General features: G+C 33.3%; 1 protein-coding gene and 1 long non-coding RNA gene across 2 annotated transcripts in view; one reads left to right on the top strand and one right to left on the bottom strand.

Moving 5' to 3' along the window:
* Window positions 1-17,379, top strand: part of LOC127730872 (uncharacterized) — a 95,458-nt gene that overhangs the window by 49,205 nt on the left and 28,874 nt on the right. The window lies entirely within an intron of this gene.
* LOC127730868 (uncharacterized) lies at window positions 5,277-8,145 on the bottom strand. Its single transcript, XM_052239479.1, has one exon. The coding sequence runs from the start codon at window positions 6,472-6,474 to the stop codon at window positions 5,455-5,457; it is 1,020 nt and encodes a 339-aa protein (XP_052095439.1). The 5' UTR covers window positions 6,475-8,145; the 3' UTR covers window positions 5,277-5,454.

Raw genomic sequence — 17,379 nt, 5'->3', positions numbered from 1 at the left:
AAATAGACTGACAACGCCATGGCTAAAAAAAATAAAACACCAACAGACAAACAACAGTACACAAGACACAACATAGAAAACTAAAGACTGAGGAACACGAACTCCACTAAACACTGAGGGTAAGAAGATCTTGCTCCACATGTGGCACACTTCGTGTTGCTCATGTAACTACAAACCCGGTGATAAGTCTAATTCGGAAGGTCACATTCGGGCAAAGGGGGCGGGATTGTAGTTACGACAATTGGAACATATCCGTCGTCACCTGTGAAACAGATATTCCATAATGGTCAACCAACTCGTGATGGCGTCTGTAAAATTTTCGAAGGGATGATTTCAACTTCACTGGCCACTTGGAACTTTTGGTTTAGTAGCTTCCATGTGAGCAGTAACCCTCTATCAAGGAAATCGTGATAGGAAATACAAGCCCTGGAATATCGTATCAATCATTCCTCTTCGCTGTTAGTGTATTGTTTGTGTAAGGAGCACACCCATGTAAATGAATTCCGTGAAGTGTGAAGAAGGAGCGGGAGATACAAAGGGGACAGTTAAAACATGCACGGTCGTAAAGTGTAAATTGAGACGTAAACTCCAATCAATAGTGTCCGAAGGGATTGAGCTCAACTTTGTTTCTAGACTATCTGCGTTTATAAATTATTTCTGGTATAGAATGAACGGCAAGCAAATGTGACTTTCAGATAAAAGACATCTGTTGCTTTAACAAAGCAAATTGATGAAATCATTCATGATGTTGAAGAACATTCTCTGTTCAATTGCATAATTAGTTTTTATATAGTCTTTCATTAACCAATTTCACCTTGCGTTATTCTGATAGATATCTATCCCAATTGTCTATGGAAGTGCAAACTTAAAATGGGAGATGCTTACATGAAATTTAAAGGCAAGATTAAGTTGAAAATATTGCGTTGCGTATTTCTCTGCCTACAGAAAGCGGAGGTCTATCATACGTTCACCTCTCTCAGTTGATGTTAACCAGGCTATAATTTCGTTTATAGATTTATAATCTGTATCCTTTTCTTAATTTTGCTAGAACGTTTGTCTCCTAGCTCAAACTATGCAAAAAAACTGCTTGGTCACTGTGGTTAATGTCCCTCTGGGAAAAAACCCAGATAAGTCGTTCTTAAAAATATACATTATATCTTGAGAGAATGTTTTGTTGGAATTACTGAGTTGTAATTTGAATGATACTGCTTCTAAAAGTTCATTTGTGATATTATAACGGAGACAAAGATTGGTTTTACATAAATCTCTAATTACAGTGTTTGCAGGCAGTACATTTATAACATCATTAAAATGTGCTCAATTTATACTTATTCATTAAGAAAATATGTCTTGTCTTGTTTGTCTCTTCTGATATTAAATCAATCTTAAAATCGTTATTGTTACAGTGATGTACTAGTCAATTAATATTAGGGACATTGTATGGAAGGAAATAATTAACCGTAGATAGAATACTTTGAGAACATTAAACCCGATCTGATATTGTTATAGAAGTTAAAAGACTTTTCCGATTGAAATGAAATCAAAATGTCTGACCGTAGATTAAACTTATTCCATAGGTAATAATTGATTATAATATCAAATCTTGTAACTGTGTAACTGTTACTTAAGTTTGCAATCATATAAATGATTTACAATACCTCGTACACACTTTCCCTCACCCCCTCTCTCTCTCTGTTTCTCTCATGAAATGTATGTATTATTACAACTAGAACAATTTTTGTTGGCGTCTTTGTTAGATTTATTTGTAGGTTTATTTGAATTTTTTAGTCAGTTTTATTGTATGTCTGTGATGCATGTTCACCATGTTCACACAGTTTTGGCTGCTGGATCCCAATTATTGTCACATTAACCTATTATGTCTGTCTTGGTTGCTCACCCAATTTTGTCAATATAACGTAACTATAAACAATTGTCATACCAGTGGGAGATGAAGCTAGCTATGGAATCAGGTTTAATTCACCATTTACTTCGGAAATGCATGTACCGAGTCAGGAATATGACAGTTAATTTTCGCTCGTTCCGTTGGTTGATAACGTTTGATTTGTCAGTTTGTATGGACTTCCCCTTTTTGAATTTACCTTGGAGTTAGGTATTTTTGTTATAGTAATTTTTTCCAGCATAACCATACATATAGTGTAATTGTAATATTTAAAACTTAAACGTGCTGGTGTCTTGTCCTTTTTGTTGTCTTTTATCAAATAAAATATGTTCAACTAAACAAGTGCATCATTTAAACAACGATAACAGTTCATGTTATGGCATGATAAGTTTGAAGAAATATATCTCGAGAAATATATCCATCATTATAGCGTTATAAATGTCTTAATTCATTATAGGAAAACAGAATACTAACAGGAAGTGAATAATAAATATTTACTGTAAATATTGCATAATAGATGGTTATTAATTAAGATAATCTTAACTTGGCAGTTATATATCTAGTGAGGAATATATATTTCCACAAAAGTTAAAGATACCAAAGGGACGCTACAAATTTTTGACATAAAGAAGTTTCCCATAAATTCTAACAAATTAAGTTAAGCATTTTGTGTGATACATGTACTCCGGAAGGTCGTATTATTGATCCCCGGAAGGATCAAACCAAGTCAAACACATGTGACTGCGAAAGGTGGACTGTTACCATGTGAGCCTTCTCCAGTATCGTTTGAGTACTTCACAGTTATATCCATATCCAAATAAAATTATATCGTCTTGGATATTCATTGAAGGCCATACTGTGACCTTGAGTTGCTTAAAATCACTTCGTTTGGACTTAGTTGGATAGGTGCCTCATTGCCAATCATACCATATCTCTTTATTTTATTATGCAAAAACTGCCATACGAATCTAAGCATCCACCCATCTCTCCACCTATGGAATTCCGAAGTCGTTTCTTAACTTTATCAGCATTATTGTTATTATTTTCAAATGATATGTACCTATCTTATTGTAGAGTGTTGCCAATGGTATACATGTCTTGTTAAGTATTTTGTTTCTATGAGATATCTAGTAATAAATGCATTGGGTATTTTAGGAAAGACTGTAAAAGTATTTATGCCCCATAGGGAACAATAGTAAAATTTCCTCAAATACAGAGTTCTGAAAGTAGATTTTTTGACAATATTTTTCAGTCACAAAAATATAGGATCCCGTTAAGCTCCTAAAATACATGTCTCTTCACGGTTAAGGAAATATATCCTAGTACCTTTCAGGTAAAGAAAAAATAAACTTTGGATTTGGTATATAGAACACTGTATAAAGTGTGTAATTATATATAAATATCAGGTAAACCCTACGACTGGAAAGACTGTTCATAGAAAATGAAATTCATCAATCATCGGCATATTAAGAAAAATGGACATGTAGTGTTTAAGACATTTGACCAAACAAGTTTATTACGTAAAATGCTCACACACAGGAAAAGAACAGCCATGCCTTTATACTAGTATCTGTATAATAGTAATATACATAACGTGGACATTAACATTATACATCTTAGGATCATATATATCTGCTGACCATAGATCTCTACCAAAATACAACGTTTTTCTGGCAACAGATCTATTTAGAAACTGACATACAATACAGGCAACCACTACAGCATAGCTACCTACAATACTGTTGTTAATTCGATGTCCGCTTATGGAATATGTATTCTGCAGTATTTTTCACAACACTATTCTGTCTACCTCCTACATCAGATAACGGCTTACCAGTGTATTTGCTTAGCCATAGTGATCTACGCGTGTATCACAGTCCAGGCAACATTCAAACTTTATAGAATTGTCGATGGATGGAGAAGATACGATCACAGCCCTAGGACTACACTGTATCACAGGTTCCTTGACTAGTGCATGAAACAAGGTACGCCAATTATGTGGTACTGCGGAAAAACAATGACAAAGGCGATAGGTCATAAACAGCTTTTCATCATTTGCCAATTTGAACACAGAAAACAACTACATCTATAAAAGCCGAGAACATAGATAACAGAAATTCTACTCAATGAAAAACCTCAAATAATCAGTTTTCCTCACTTTTTTTCGTCATGCTTGAAGACATTGATTTGATAATTGGTATCAAGTTCGAATTTTGTTCCGGTCTGATGATTGTGTGCAGAGTTATTGTCCTTGGACTTAGAAAATTCACTAAAATAATCAGTTTTCCACACTTTTTTCGTCATGCTTGAAGATATTGACTTAATATTTGTTATATTTGTTATAGATCAAGTTAGCATTTAGTTCCAGTAAAACGAATTTTTAACCGGTAGGGGACTATGTATTGCCATGCAATACTCTCAGAATGCTTGTTTATTATAAATATTTTTTATTTATATAATTTCCATTCACTGCCAATTAGGGTACTTGTTATTCTATATATATATATGCAATTGAACTTCTTATCTCGAACTTTATTTAACTAAAAAGTAAGATAAAAAAAATACTGAACTCCGAGGAAAATTCAAAAAGGAAAGTCCCTAATCAAATGGCAAAATCAAAAGCTCAAACAAATCAAACGAATGGATAACAACTGTCATATTTCTTACTTGGTACAGACATTTTCTTATGTAGAAAGACAGACACCAACCAAGCTTCAGCAGACCTTCAAAGGATGTGTTATATTGCATGTCCTTTTTTTTTCTCAATAACATTGCTTTCAGTTATAGTTTCACAATACGTCGTATGTATGCCATTGTTATGCGTGACTCTTCTTCAGATGAATATAGCGAATAGCGAATTGTTGTACCGTTTTTTTATGTTAATTTTTGGGTTTGGGTTTAGTCAAGCAGTTTACTTAGTATGTGGTCGAGATATTTATGGTGCATCCTATCCAGAATTCATGATAGTTCAATCAAAACATACGCCAATCAAAGTTAATGGATACTATGATGGATTGAATAATGTATTTATTAAAATTTCTTGCATTGTTCCCGTCTCAAATAAAATATGTGTAACGCTTTCCTATTTTTTTCATAAACAGTGGACAAAAATTTGGAGAGGGAAGAGTTGTATTCAAATATATTTAAGGGTTTTGAAAATGCAGAATTCTAACAGATAATACGTTATTCTTGTATGAAAACACACCATTTTTTATTGTTCAAAGATAGATTACAAAACTGTTATAATTTTAATTCGGCTTCAACAGTTCCTCATGTTTTTTATTAGACTGGTAGAGAACTTTGCATATACACTTTTATAAGAATGCTAAATATTCCATAGCAATCCGAAGCATTCCTAAACATTTAAAAACAAAAGTCAATTGAAGGATTTAATAATGACAAAGGTTAACAACGTTATTACAAATAAGACCTGTACATATAGGAGCATTTCCTATATTAAACACATAAAATACAAACCATAGGAAAAAACACTGTTCCGTGGAATAAATTTGGATACTTCATGAGCATTTTCTAAGTTTGAGCAAATAAAAAAATCACACAATATCATCGTCTATCGATGTTTCTAAATATGGCCTGACGTCTGGCTCCGGCATACTACTGACTTCTTTCATATCTTGCATTTCAAATTCATAAAATTCCGATGACAGTAGAATTGGCTCTGTATGAGCATGGGGCATACCGTTAATTTGATTACAATCAAGTTCTTGTTCTTGATCATCGTTAGCATGTGAAATTATCGCATCACCTTGCTCATGACGATGATGATGGTGATTATGATTGAGGTCCTGCATAATGCTAGACTCCTGATGACTATGATGACGAATTCCACTATGGGAATGTCCTGATTGAGTACAGTGTACGTGACCGTAGTGATGGTGACCGGAATGTTTGTGAGAAGATGAAGATGAACCTTTTCGGTGAACGCCAGCAATTACATAATTTGCGTTCCCATTACAATGCCCATTATTATGAACTGGAAGTTCAAATACATAACCTTCGCTTTGGTCTGAGAACATGTCGTCATGACCAGCAGTCATTGTTACGCTCTCACTGAAATCATACAGTTCATCATTAAAGTGAGATGACATGCTGTCATATTTTCGGGTCTTTTGTTTCCCTCTCCAGTGTATCGATGATGGCCATCTTAATAACAAAATAACAAACACGATCATAGAAAGAGCCAGCACTGCACCGATACTACTTCCAATAGAAACGGGGATATGCCAACTTCTCGTTGAAGCGTCAACACATTTTTGTAACGTTGCTGTATCGTTTCTTAACATCATTAAACATAGTCTATAATAAGTGTCAGCTACTAAGTTATGAACAGTATAAGAATGGCTAGTTGGTGACAGGTGGGGTCCATACTGAATGTAGGAACTTGAAATCTTCTGGTAATGAACACGATAGCCTAGCACATTTGACACAGTATCTGGATTTGCTCTCCACAGTATTTCAACAGACGAAGTACTTGTTGACGAAACTTTCACTGCATCTATGTAAATTGGTAATTTTTCGGTTGAAGCCATTGTTTCCAATATTTCAAGTATCATTTCACAACAATATTATAATCTAATGGTTGTTGATTGTAACTCGAATAAAAAGTGAATTATTCCATTCCAATAGTATTCAGTATAAGCAATCTGCAGTTTATTATTCCTATCTGAAATGTTGCTGATAACCGAAAGATACTCGTATGAGTTTCACGGAAACAAAGTGCTATGCAATTTCTTGATATATGTTGTTATGTTGGAAGAAAGCAAATGTATTTTTAATTGTACTTACGGCGATTATTTCAACATCCAGAATTAATTTGGAATTAAATATTATCCCTAGATCGTAGATTCACAGTGAAACAATTATCCCAGCACCATCATAATACATAGATCATGATCTGAATCTTATAATGATTGCACGGACACAGCAAGTCGTCTATTTGATTTATAAATCAATTCTTTCCCCACACATTTTTTAATGGGTCCCTGACAAAATACAATATTTCCATTAAATACGGAGAAAATATTCATCTACATTAGAACAGGAAATGCCTACGGTAATATCTGTTGTTTTTCAGCGGTGTCAACTGTGAGAGTGTAACGTTTACTATAAATATCATTTTCACAATATGACGAACATATGAATGCTATATATATATATATATATATATATATAAATAAGTTTATGTTTGACACATGTTTTCAATATCAGCATTACACGTCAGCACGATCTTACATTTCAAATCAGCATATCCGTTTGTCACCAAATATTACAACAGCTTACACTGCAATATGATAAATTACCACTTTATAGATAGTTTGAGTGTCTTCTTTATTGTTTTCAATCTATTTAAGTACACGTGCATCGATTTTCCCTCTCGCAGTGATGATTAATCCCAATAGAAATACATCAACAATATTATATGTTTACACGTCATTAATTTTGTATATTTTTCAAATTATTCTCTTGCAAAAATATAAACATACACTTACTCCGTTGTTGTAAGGATCTGTTTATTGGAATAACTACCACAGAGGTTTAAGTTGAAATATAATTATACTAACATTATAGTTAAGGCCTATCAGATTAATTCTTCTGTGTAATAAGAGGCTTTTCTGATTTTAATGCAAAATTCGAATTCATCGCGAAATGGTTATAAGAACAATAGCATCTAAGTGTAGTCATTATAGTCGGAAGAATATTTTCTCTCTCTCTGAAATAACACATTTTTTTTATAACCGGGTTAAATTAGCGAAGCCAAGCGCAACATCGACAGGGGTTCTTTTGATGGTGTATCTTTTTAAAAATCATCATGACACTAATGTAAAAAAATTGAAAGCAGATTATATAATCGGGAATTTGAGTTTTTAGATAGTGTAAGGTGAAAACCAAAACCTATAGTTGACTGATCTGGACATCTATTTTTTACACGACCGCAAAACATTATTTGCGTTAGTATAATGTTATCATTTCGTCTTCGTCGTCGGCGGCGTCATCAGCGTCGTCGTACGAAGACACATTTGGTTTCCGGACAATAACTTTAGTTTAAGTGTATGGATGTCTATGAAATTTTACGAGAAGGTTCAATACCACAAAAGGAAGGGGGGTTATGGTACCAACAGTTAAGAAATTAGGGACCAAAAAAGGACCAAAAAACAAGCATTTTTGTAGTTTCCAGACAATAACTTGTGTGAAAGTGTATGGATCTCTCTGGCATTGTACCACAAGGTAGCATATCACAATAACTTGTGTTTAAGTGAATGGATCTCTCTCCACAAAGGGAAAGCTGGGATTGCGTTTGGGGGGTAATTACTTCCAGGGGGGAGGGGGGATGTTTAAAAAGTTTGGGGGGATTTTTCTGAGGGGTTCATATTATTTCTTCAAAATGTTTGAAATTTCAAATTTTTTGAAAATTTTGATGAAGAAATCTTCAATTGCACAGTATTGCGCAATAGCAAGAAGTCTTTAATTGCACAGTATTGCACAATAACACAGTATTGCGCAATAGCAAGAAATCTTCTATTGCACAGTATTGCGCAATAGTAAGAAATCTTCAATTGCACAATATTGTGCAATAGCACAGTGTTGCGCAACAGCACATTATTGCGCAGTAGCACAATATTGCGCAATAGCACAGTATTGGGCAATAGCAAAAAATCTTCAAGTGCACAGTATTGCGCAATAGCACAGTATTGCACAATAGCACAATATTGCACAATAGCAAGAAATCTTCAATTGCACAGTATTGCGCAATAGCACAGTATTGCACAATATCACAGTATTGCGCAAGAAATCTTCAATTGAAAATAAATAAAAATCTTTTAACCAATTTCAATGGGATTAATTTAAAGTCTTTAATTTTTGGGGGTTCTAACCTTGTATTACTATTTTGGATATTGGGCCCCATTTTTAAATTGGTCTACATTGAGGTCCAAAGGGTCCAAAGGGTCCAAAGGGTCCAAAATTAAAGTTTGTTTAATTTCATCAAAAACTGAATTATTGCGGCTGTATGATATGCTGAATCTTATTAAGCATTTAGATTTTTTATTTTGGGCCCTGTTTTCAAATCAGTCCATATTAAGGTTTGAAGGGTCCAAAATTAAACTTTGTTTGATTTCAACTAAAATTAAAATTGTTGGTGATTTTTTTATATGTTGAATCTAACCATGTTGTTAGATTTTGGATATCAGACCATTCTAGGTAAATTAAATGTTCCATTTCAAAATTTTAAGATCTTTGACCACATTTATATTGTGTCAGAAACCTATATTATGTCAAAAATTTGATCACAATCCAAATTCAGACAGTATCAAGCTTGAATATTGTGTCCAAACTTGCCCCAACTGTTCAGGGTTCGACCTCTGCGGTCGTATCAGTCTGCGGTCAGCGAAGCATTTTATAATTGTCTTGTGTGCATATCACTACCCATTAAAACTTCATACACCAAGGCAATGTGATACCAGCCCCATCCCCAATATTTAATAGGACGACTATTGAAATTTAGGAACATGGCAAAAAAACATCATGAATTATATTTATCATTTAATTTACTAGACTTATCAGTTTAAGAAAGAGGTAGGACCAGTTAGTCCTGTATGTGTTTAACTCACAGGGTCGTTATCTAAAACAATTTCAATCCTTTTAAAAACAATGTTTCATATTTTCATAAAATGCTTATCAAAGCTAGATATTGCTGTTGGATAACATTTGGATTTAAAAAATTTAAATGTTTTTTAATAAACGTTACTTTGAACGACGTGTTTAACCAAAATTAATCTGTTTTTATCCGATAGACAATATAAATCTTTACTTCCAAGATGATGTTTGGTTCTGTTAAGATTGTCCTTATGATTAATTAGATAAATACTGTCAAATGCTTTTCCTTACCCTGAAATCATGTCCACATGTAATAAAGCGACATTTCTACTTTTGGCATATAAATTAAAAGTCTAGATATTAGTCAACAAATTTCTTACGAGTGCGCTGGATCGTTATGAAAAAAGAGACTGTACACAATAAAATATATATATATACGCCTAAAAAGTGTACAAAACAGCACCAATATTAAAAAAGTAAATACAAGTATCAATATATATTTGGTTACCTGCAGATATTTAATATTTACAAAAATGGCTGCGTATATTTATTTATCCCAAATGAAAAAAATAACACATCCTGCTGCGGTGGTTAGCGCTGTGCGATTTGAATTACACATCTTCATTAATCCCATTTGGTGCCAACGTTTTTTTTTTCTTCTCAAAAATCTTACTCGGTCGATTGAGATCTGCCTTAGTGTGGCCAGGGGTACACAAATATCGGCTAACAGGAAGGTCTGGCTTACATTCAAAGTCGCCACGATGGCCATTCATACGTTTGTGAAATGGCTGTTCTGACTCGCCATCATACTGTTTACCACATTTACACTGTAGGAGATGCACAGTATTTTTGTAGTTTTTTGTACGATTTCTTTCCAATTTTCGCGGATAAGGTGTGATCATTTGTCAAATTTAGGATGGTAAGTTAGCACAAACGGGACTCTTTTGACAACCCTTTATATTGTAAAAGTTTATCTCGGCTGATGTTGTTAGCAAGATAGAAACTTCTATCAATATCTTTTCTTTTGTAGCCCCGATTTGTAAGGTGACCGCGAAGCTCTTGTAATCGCTTTTTCACCGTATCATTGGTGGAGCAAATCCGCTTTATTCTGATGGCCTGGCTGAGGGAATGCTCTTCTGTGGAATCGGATGGTTGATAATTTGTGATGTTTGATTATCGAAAACACATTCCTTTTATTGTTATTTGGTTTAAAGATCTGTTTTCAAAATGTCGTTAGTGAGTATGGATCTGTTAGACCCTTTTGAGTTTTATGCTCCCACACAGTTAACATATTTAACTTTTCAAACTTTAAATTGCGAGCATGCCTGATGGAGTCTTTCTAGCTTCGTATGAAAGCTAACCAAGGTCTTCAGTTGATACACTTTTATTATTCTTTATTTAACTAGTGTTGACAGAGTGCTTACGGAGATAAAACTAGTAAAATACTGTTAGGTTAACAGCCTAAGACGTTTCTCACGTAAACTTGAAGTAATGCACAAATAACTGACATGCCGTTACAATTACTAATACCAACACATATGTCAACAGATAGGTATTTACGATATTACGAAAACAGATGTATACCTGCACAATCATACAATAGTTTCTTGTTTATTGCTTTGTTTTCTTCTTTCCAGATAACTAGTTTTCGTTGTATTTTACAATAATTGTTTTTTTTCTATATAAGCATCTTTTAGCATTGTGAACAAAATAGTCATGTATCTATTAAAAAGAAATATCTATAATTTGTTTTTAGGCATTTGAAATGATATCCGTTCTTGGTAGAGTTGTTAAATTATTAAGTAGTCTGAAGCAAACAGTATTGATTCCTTTTGAATGATATATTACAGATATTTTAAGTGTTGGGCAACATAGTTTGTACAGTTGTTGTTATCTACGGCTGTAATAACATGTGTTTTGTATTATTGTCTCTTTGGCACTTACATCTCATTTTATTTCCTTAACGATAACTCATTTCAAACAGAATAATACTATGCACTAATAAGTGGAACCTATATATAGTAATTTAAACTGATGGTCGATGTAACCGAATTCATTCAGTCATTTTCCATCCCGTCTAATAAAGGATACTATAGATACATATTTGTCTACTTTATACTTCCTATCAAATAAAGGATACCAGAGATATAGCTTGGTCTGCTTCATACATTGACACCCGTCTATTGAATGATACTAGAGATAGATCTTGGTCTGCTTCATACATTGACACCCGTCTATTGAATGATACTAGAGATAGATCTTGGTCTGCTTCATACATTGACACCCGTCTATTGAATGATACTAGAGATAGATCTTGGTCTGCTTCATACATTGACACCCGTCTATTGAAGGTTACCAGAGATATAGCTTGGTCTGCTTCATACATTGACACCCGTCTATTGAATGATACTAGAGATAGATCTTGGTCTGCTTCATACATTGACACCCGTCTATTGAATGATACCAGAGATAGATCTAAGTCTGCTTCATACATTGACACCCGTCTAATGAAGGTTACCAGAGATATAGCTTGGTCTGCTTCATACATTGACACCCGTCTAATAAAGGATACCAGAGATATAGATTGGTCTGCTTCATACATTGACACCCGTCTAATGAAGGATACCAGAGATATAGCTTGGTCTGCTTCATACATTGACACCCTAATGAATGATACTAGAGATAGATCTTGGTCTGCTTCATATCCCCTCCACGATAAAAGATACCAGAAATACAGCTTGGTCGGATTTATACCCCTTATATAATAAAGGATGTCTGAGATACAGCATTGTCTCCTTCAGATCTCAAGTCTTATATAGAATAAAGCTTGGTCCGATTTATACCTCTAGTCTCATAAATGATATTAGAGATACAGCTTTGTCTGCTTCATTCCTCCAGTCTTATATAGCATATCTGAGATTCAGCTTGGTCGGATTTATACCTCCAGTCTAATAAAGGATACAAGTGAAATAGCTTGACCTTTTTTATACTTTCCGTCTAATAAAGGATACATAAGATAAAGCTTTGTCTCCTTCATATCTCCAGTCTAATATAGGATAATGGAGATACAGCTTCGTCGGATTTATATCTCCAGTCTAATATAAGATATCAGTGATATATCTTAATCTGTTTTATACTTCCTGTCTAATAAGGGATACCAGAGATACAACTTGGTCTGCTTCGTACTTTGACTAACTGTTATCTAATTGTCTCAAAGTGGCAGTGGGAACTAAACTTTGTGAAAGGAGACTACTACAATATTCCCATTATGAATTATCCATTCTACTAATTACTACTAAAGTATTCAAACAGGATTGCATGTGAAGTATTCATTTCCCAGTTGAAACTAATATTCCAGAGGTTACGTTTTCTATGGCGATTGCCTCGAAAGAGCATTACTGCTTACAAGGAAGCAACTGGACAAGTGGTTATTAATGGTAAAATTGTTGTTATTTTTTTCTCGCCTTGACGGAGTCAAAAAGCGAGACATGGGTATGCTGTTTCCGGCGTCGGCGGCGGCGCCAACCATGTATTAGTTTGTGATTAGGTCTAGTTCATGGTGAACCACAGGTGGAGGTTAATGATATTTGGTATGCAGTTGTATAAGCATTGGCATACCTCATTTCCATGGAGATTGTTTGGCCATGCCCCCTCAGTCAAGGTCTATTCACTTTGAAACTTTGCTAACTTTAGATGTATTAGTTTGTGATTAGGCCAATTTATGGGGAACCACTAGTGGTAGGTCAATGATATTTGGTATGCAGTTGTATAAGCATTGGCATATCTTATTTCCATGGGAATTATTTGGCCCTGCTCCCTCAGTCATGGTCTATTGACAAACTTTTGCTTAGTTTTCATGTATTAGTTTGTGATTAGGTCCGTTTAAGGGGAACCGTTAATGGTAGGTCAATGATAATTGGTATGCAGTTGTATAAGCATAAGCACATCTCATTTCAATGGAGATTATTTGGTTCTTACCCCTCAGACATGGTCTATTGACTTTAAAACTTTTCTTAGTTTACATGTATTAGTTTGTGATTAGGTCAGTTTAAGATGAACCACTAATGTTAAGTCAATGTTATTCGGTATGCAAATGTATTGGCATTTGCAAGTTTCATTTCCATGGAGATTATATAACCCCACCCCCTAATTATGGTTCATTGACTTTGAAACTTTTACATAGTTTACAAGTTAATGTTTGTGTTTAGGTTTGTTTAAAGGGAACGACTTATGAAAAGTCAATGGTATTTGGTTTGCAGTTGAATTAGCATTGACACATCTCATTTCCATGGAGATTGTTTAGCCCTTTACCTTCAGTCATGGTTCATTGACTTTGAATACGATAAGATATTTTATTTCCAATTATGGGCCCCAAAGGGCATAAACATTACAACATCAATAATTTTTCATAATACAATACAAACAATGAGATAAAAAAAAAAATTTAACGAGAACTATTTAAGTTCTTAAAGAATACGTAGATAAAGAATCTATAGTATGTTTTTTTTTTAATACTAATGCATTTTATTGCAAGTGTGGTTGATATAGATAACAAACAAGCAGCCCAAAAAGAAAAAAAGAAAAATAGATATCCATATGTGTATAGTACACAAAAAGTTGGATTAATTAAACATATGATAATTAGCCAAAAAGAAAGTAGAAATTAAGCATGTCCATGACTCATCCTGTGTCAGCAGCAAATAGGAAAGTATTATGGTTTCCTAAAGGCAGCTGACACCAGGGGGCGACACCTTATGGGCCATAGGCATGTAAAATGTGTGTAAATGTCTCTTTCCTACCTGTACCAAAAGCAAACAAGGAAGCATCATAGGTAACTTGAATGCAGTTGATACCAGGGGACGATGCCTCAAGGATATAAGAGAACATTTGAATAAATAATATATTCTAGCAATTAATTTTTTTTTTTTAATCGGCTAGTATGTTTGTGATATTCAGATGAATATAATTTTCTATGTCCAATCAAATGTTTACACACACATAGATTTCCTTTAACTAATCTTCACTAAGGAAGATGTTTGTATATAAAATTACATATTATTTTAAGTAACTCAACATTTTCTACACTAAATAACCAGATAGTTTTGCTTTGACTGCTCATATGATTAAAATAAGAATTATATTTTGCAATACTAGCTAACATACAATTTCTATCATCCTCAAATTTGTTACAATCAAATAGAAAATGAGCCTCATCTTCGACAGTATTCGAAGAACATTTATTACATATTCTGTTAATTCGGGGAATACCCTGATATCTACCTAATTCTATTTGTAATCTATGAGAAGATACACGTAATTTAGTAAAACTTCTAAGTTCAAAATTCTTGATCAATGTTAGATATTTTTCAAAACCAAAATTTGTTTTATATAAAAGGTAGGTTTTCAGTTTACTGTCTGAAAATTTATTTATTTGTTTTTTTCCAACAGCTAATAAACAATATTGATAGCTTGGTTTGTATATATTTCTTTAATTTGTATAAGGATTCACAAAATGGAGCATTTATGGCATTTGTATAGTCAATACCAAGTATTTTAAAAATAACATTTATTGAACCATACCATGATGTTATATTCATGTGATGTAGTGTCTTTGATTGTGTATATGCCTCTTTTAATAGAGGAAAATTATTACCTAAATTCTCTAATCTATACCAGTACAATAACATTCCTTTTATAATATTAAAATATATTGGAAATCTTCCAAGTTCAGATAACACTGCAGCAATGAATATTTGTATAACTTACATGTTAAAGTAAATTAATTTCAACATTTGCATTATCAAAATAACAAAATAACAAATAGGCGAGACATATCTCTGTGTTAACAGTTTATTATGTTTGTATGGTTGCTAATGATAAACTATCAACCAGATTCCAAATGACGTGCATTTAAGCAACTATGGTTCACTTTCGGCCTTCAACAATTAACAAAAAAGTCCGTTTCTTATCTTATTTAGGAAATAACCAAAATCGGCAAAAATACAACAGTGTATACATATATATGGCCGCCATCAGAATTTAAATTAATATGGGTTATTTTATTGTTCCTATCCAAAAATGAAAAGAAAGAAAGATTAGATAGCCTACGTTACTAATTGAATTTCATTATTAAGGCAGTCGTTAACCAATTACGTCTTTGGATATACGTAATAAATTATTACCTAGTGATTCACACAGATTTTGCTTTTTGATTTTACTTTGGTCATAGAGACTATGTGATGGCTCGCTGTGCTCACTTTTAGGTAGACCTTGATTATGTTTGCAGTTGTGTAATGGGTATACAGACGGAAAACATCAGGTATACGATTACACGTATACCTGTGCCGAATAGAAGGGTTTCAACTGTTTCATAGGATATTTTCAATCCACAAGTAATCTTAAACCAAACCAATTGCTCTATTTCAGTATACGTAAGCAAAGAAAGATCTTATTTCATGATATTGATTATTTACTGCTGCTTGTAAAACTGTTCACAACTGATACATTATATATTTAACAATACGTGATTATTATGTATAAGATATTGATGTGATACGGTTAATGACCGATCGGTGTTGGATTTCCTTGAAGAATATTTATTACAGGTTCTTTGTTAATCTGTTTCGACAACAAAAAACCAAAGCAAACGTGTATAATTAACACGTAATTATACTTTGTATATATATCTGTAAGTTGAACATAATAAACAAAAATAGTGATTACTTATCATATAACTTATCGTAACTGTGTCATTGACTGTCTCTAATTGTTATGAGATAAATGAAAGCTCGGCAAGCAGGCCTTTTCATGCTTCATATAGAAAAAAGTAAAATAACAAAAATACCGAACTCCAAGGAAAATTCAAAACGGAAAGTCCCTTATCAAATAGCAAAAATCAAAAGCTCAAACACATCAAACGAATGGAAAACAACTGTCATATTCCTGACTTGGTACAGGCATTTCCTTATGTAGAAAATGGTGGATTAAACCTTGTTTTATAGCTAGCTAAACCTCTCACTTGTATAAAGAATTCCGTTATATTTACAACAATGTGTGAACAAAACTAACTGATAAATAGGTAAAAATGTCAAAAATAGGGGTACAGCAGTCAACATTGTGTTATAATCTTAATCACTATAAAAACAAAAAAATATGTCAAAAGAAAAACAAAATGGCATATAGACAAAGCACATAAGCAAAAATGAAAATCAGGAATACAAAAAATGACCATAGCACAATAACACAATGGCGGGATGTACAAGTACCGAGCCACACCAAAAGAATATTACCAAAAATGGACTAAACAGTAAAGGTTAATAATTTACAAAGATAAATAAAAGAACACTATAACACGTAATTAAGCAACGTCAGTACCTAGAATCTATACTTCAAGACCATCATGTATTATTTGTGAAGTTGATACGGAATATTTATCACCAAGGTCTTGGTACCTTCCGATGAACTTTGTTTCTAGAAAAAGGACGAGATGTTCTTTGACATAACCCTGGTTCACCAACTTTCTGAGCAGACACTAGCGACGTTTTATAAAGTCTGAGTAGCAGCTGCAAGCTCTTGAATACCGAATGAGTTGGGAAATGTACATATAAAAACATCATGTATCTAAGACTAAAATATCAATAAGTATACATCCAACATTAAATGGATTAAGTGTAGAGACGTTTTTAACAGAGAAAAACATGATCATGCAATGCCGAAATATAAGTAGAAAATGGTGGAATAAACCTAGTTTTATAGCTAGCTAAACTTCAAACTTGTATGACAGTCGCATAAAATGTGCGAACAAAACAAACAGACATAATAGAAACGCGTTTTTTCATTCCAATGTTTTTATTTAAAAGATATTG

This window comes from Mytilus californianus, unplaced genomic scaffold (genome assembly GCF_021869535.1).
Source record: "Mytilus californianus isolate M0D057914Y unplaced genomic scaffold, xbMytCali1.0.p SCAF_2, whole genome shotgun sequence".
Lineage (NCBI taxonomy): Eukaryota > Metazoa > Mollusca > Bivalvia > Mytilida > Mytilidae > Mytilus > Mytilus californianus.
The sequence above is the reverse complement of the archived record's forward strand: the minus strand, read 5'-3'. Positions and strand labels throughout refer to the sequence as shown.

Excerpts from the sequence above, each read along its gene's own strand:
- LOC127730868 (XM_052239479.1), bottom strand. The coding sequence starts at position 6,474 with ATGATACTTGAAATATTGGAAACAATGGCTTCAACCGAAAAATTACCA.